Genomic DNA, 1,874 nt, shown 5'->3' on the forward strand with positions numbered 1-1,874 from the left:
AAAAATAAATAAATAAATAAATAAATAAATAAATAAATAAATCTCTACAGTCTTCATCTGTAAAATAATCATAAAAATGGCCATTTCCAAGAGTAGATGCAGAAATGAAATAAGACAGTACATGTGAAGGTGCTTTGTGAACCACAACAATCCATGGAAATAGAAGGTTGTACTGTAGCATGTCTTCTGATACCACTGTATTTCTGGTAGCAAGTGGGAGAGAAGTGTCAGAACAGGATCTCTGAACATTATTTGCTCTTACAGGGTGACTAATAATATTCAACATGAGTGAGTGACTGCATTTTTTTTGCCCCCAGCCTTGAAGATTACATGTCAGAGGAAAACTCCCTCGTCTTTCTGATTTCATTGTGTTCTTGGTTAACTTTTATCTATGTTGCCATCTTCAGCAGGTGCCAACACAAAAATTTACTGTTGATGTTATTAACTATTGGTCACCTCACCAGAAGCCTAGGGTGTGGATTGCCTATGTTCTTCATTTTCTGAAATGTTGTGTGACCCCCCCCTTCCAGGTACAAGGATGACTTTAGGCCCCTGGTGAGCAAGTGTTCCTGTTACTGCTGCAAGAATCACACTCGTGCATACATCCACCACCTGCTGGTGACCAACGAGCTGCTGGCCGGGGTCCTGCTTATGATGCACAACTTCGAACACTACTTTGGATTCTTTTACTCCATCCGGGAAGCACTAAAAAGTGACAAATTGGCACAGCTAAAAGAGCTCATTCGAAGGCAAACATCTTGAGAACCGGCAGAGACAAATCTGACTCTGCATTGAGCATGTACCGTGATTCTAACGTGGGAAGAAGTGAAAAAGAAATGATCTTTATTTTTTTGTTGATTTGATTTTTTTTTTTTTTTTTTACACAGAGTCTTGATATGCAGCCTAGGCTGGCCTCAAACTCATAGCAATCTTCTTGCCTCAGCCTCCTAGTTCTGGGATTGCAGGCATACACTACCATGCCTGGCATGATCTTAGCTTTAAACATTTATATTTAAGGATAAAAACCTGCTAAAATAAAGAACTGCTCTTTAAAACTGCCTTCATGATAGTGAAGAGATGTCTTCTAAGAGTTAAGTATCCTTGCCAAATTTAGTGATTCTTGCCTGTAATTTTAGTATTTAGGAGGCAGAGACAGGATTAAGGCCTACCTGGGGAATTTAGTGAGTGTGTCCCAAAGTAAAAAGGGCTGGTGAAGTAGCTCAGTGGTATGCTTCCTTGCCTAGAATGCACAAGGCTGTGTTTGATCCTTAGTGCCATACCAAAAAAAAAAAAAAATCAGAATTACAATAAAGCAAGAGAAGATGTCAATGGCATAGATTGATAAGAAAGTTGAACCTTTAAAAGAAATTCCTGTAAAGAATTTAGAAGGGAGGGGATGCTTAGAAGAGGTGAGATTATAGGGACCACTGAAAGATGAATTGAGACTTGTGGGGGACCTGTTAGCTGGAGAAGGAAACTGGCTAGTTTGATCATTTTCTTTAATTTTGGCCCTTATACTCTCAGGAGCCTCTCTTGTACTTTTGTCTTGAGTGATTGTACCCAGGTAGTGCAGTCACTCAAAAGGGCTCATGAGCTTTCACCACACTTGCGTCTTCCTGTGGGCCTCACACAGCACTCCTGTGATCAGATGGCTAGGTCACACCTTCATTTGACCACTTGGTCTGTTGGGGACCTGTCTTCCTAGAGCCAGTGTGCTTACCCATTAGGAGCCCAGTGGGTGCGCAGCTACTTTTATCTAGTTGCACGAATCCACTGTGATCTGCCCTCCAGGGTCATAAACAATCTAAGCATGTAATAACTGCAGCCCTCTCTCTTGTGGAGGTTCATTGTCACGTGTCCACATGGATGAGCCC

At 41.3% G+C, this 1,874-nt stretch overlaps 1 protein-coding gene across 3 annotated transcripts in view; it reads left to right on the forward strand.

Moving 5' to 3' along the window:
• Nucleotides 1-874, forward strand: part of Qtrt2 (queuine tRNA-ribosyltransferase accessory subunit 2) — a 47,045-nt gene extending 46,171 nt beyond the window's left edge. For all 3 annotated transcript variants that reach the window (XM_023717625.1, XM_023717627.1, XM_023717626.1), the window contains one exon: nucleotides 531-874. In XM_023717625.1, coding sequence (XP_023573393.1) covers nucleotides 531-762 — 232 coding nt within the window. In that variant the 3' untranslated portion in view covers nucleotides 763-874. The remainder of the gene's footprint in view (nucleotides 1-530) is intronic.
• Nucleotides 875-1,874: the final 1,000 nt, after the last annotated feature.

This window comes from Octodon degus, unplaced genomic scaffold (assembly GCF_000260255.1).
Source record: "Octodon degus isolate 3935 unplaced genomic scaffold, OctDeg1.0 scaffold00053, whole genome shotgun sequence".
Taxonomy (NCBI): Eukaryota; Metazoa; Chordata; class Mammalia; order Rodentia; family Octodontidae; genus Octodon; species Octodon degus.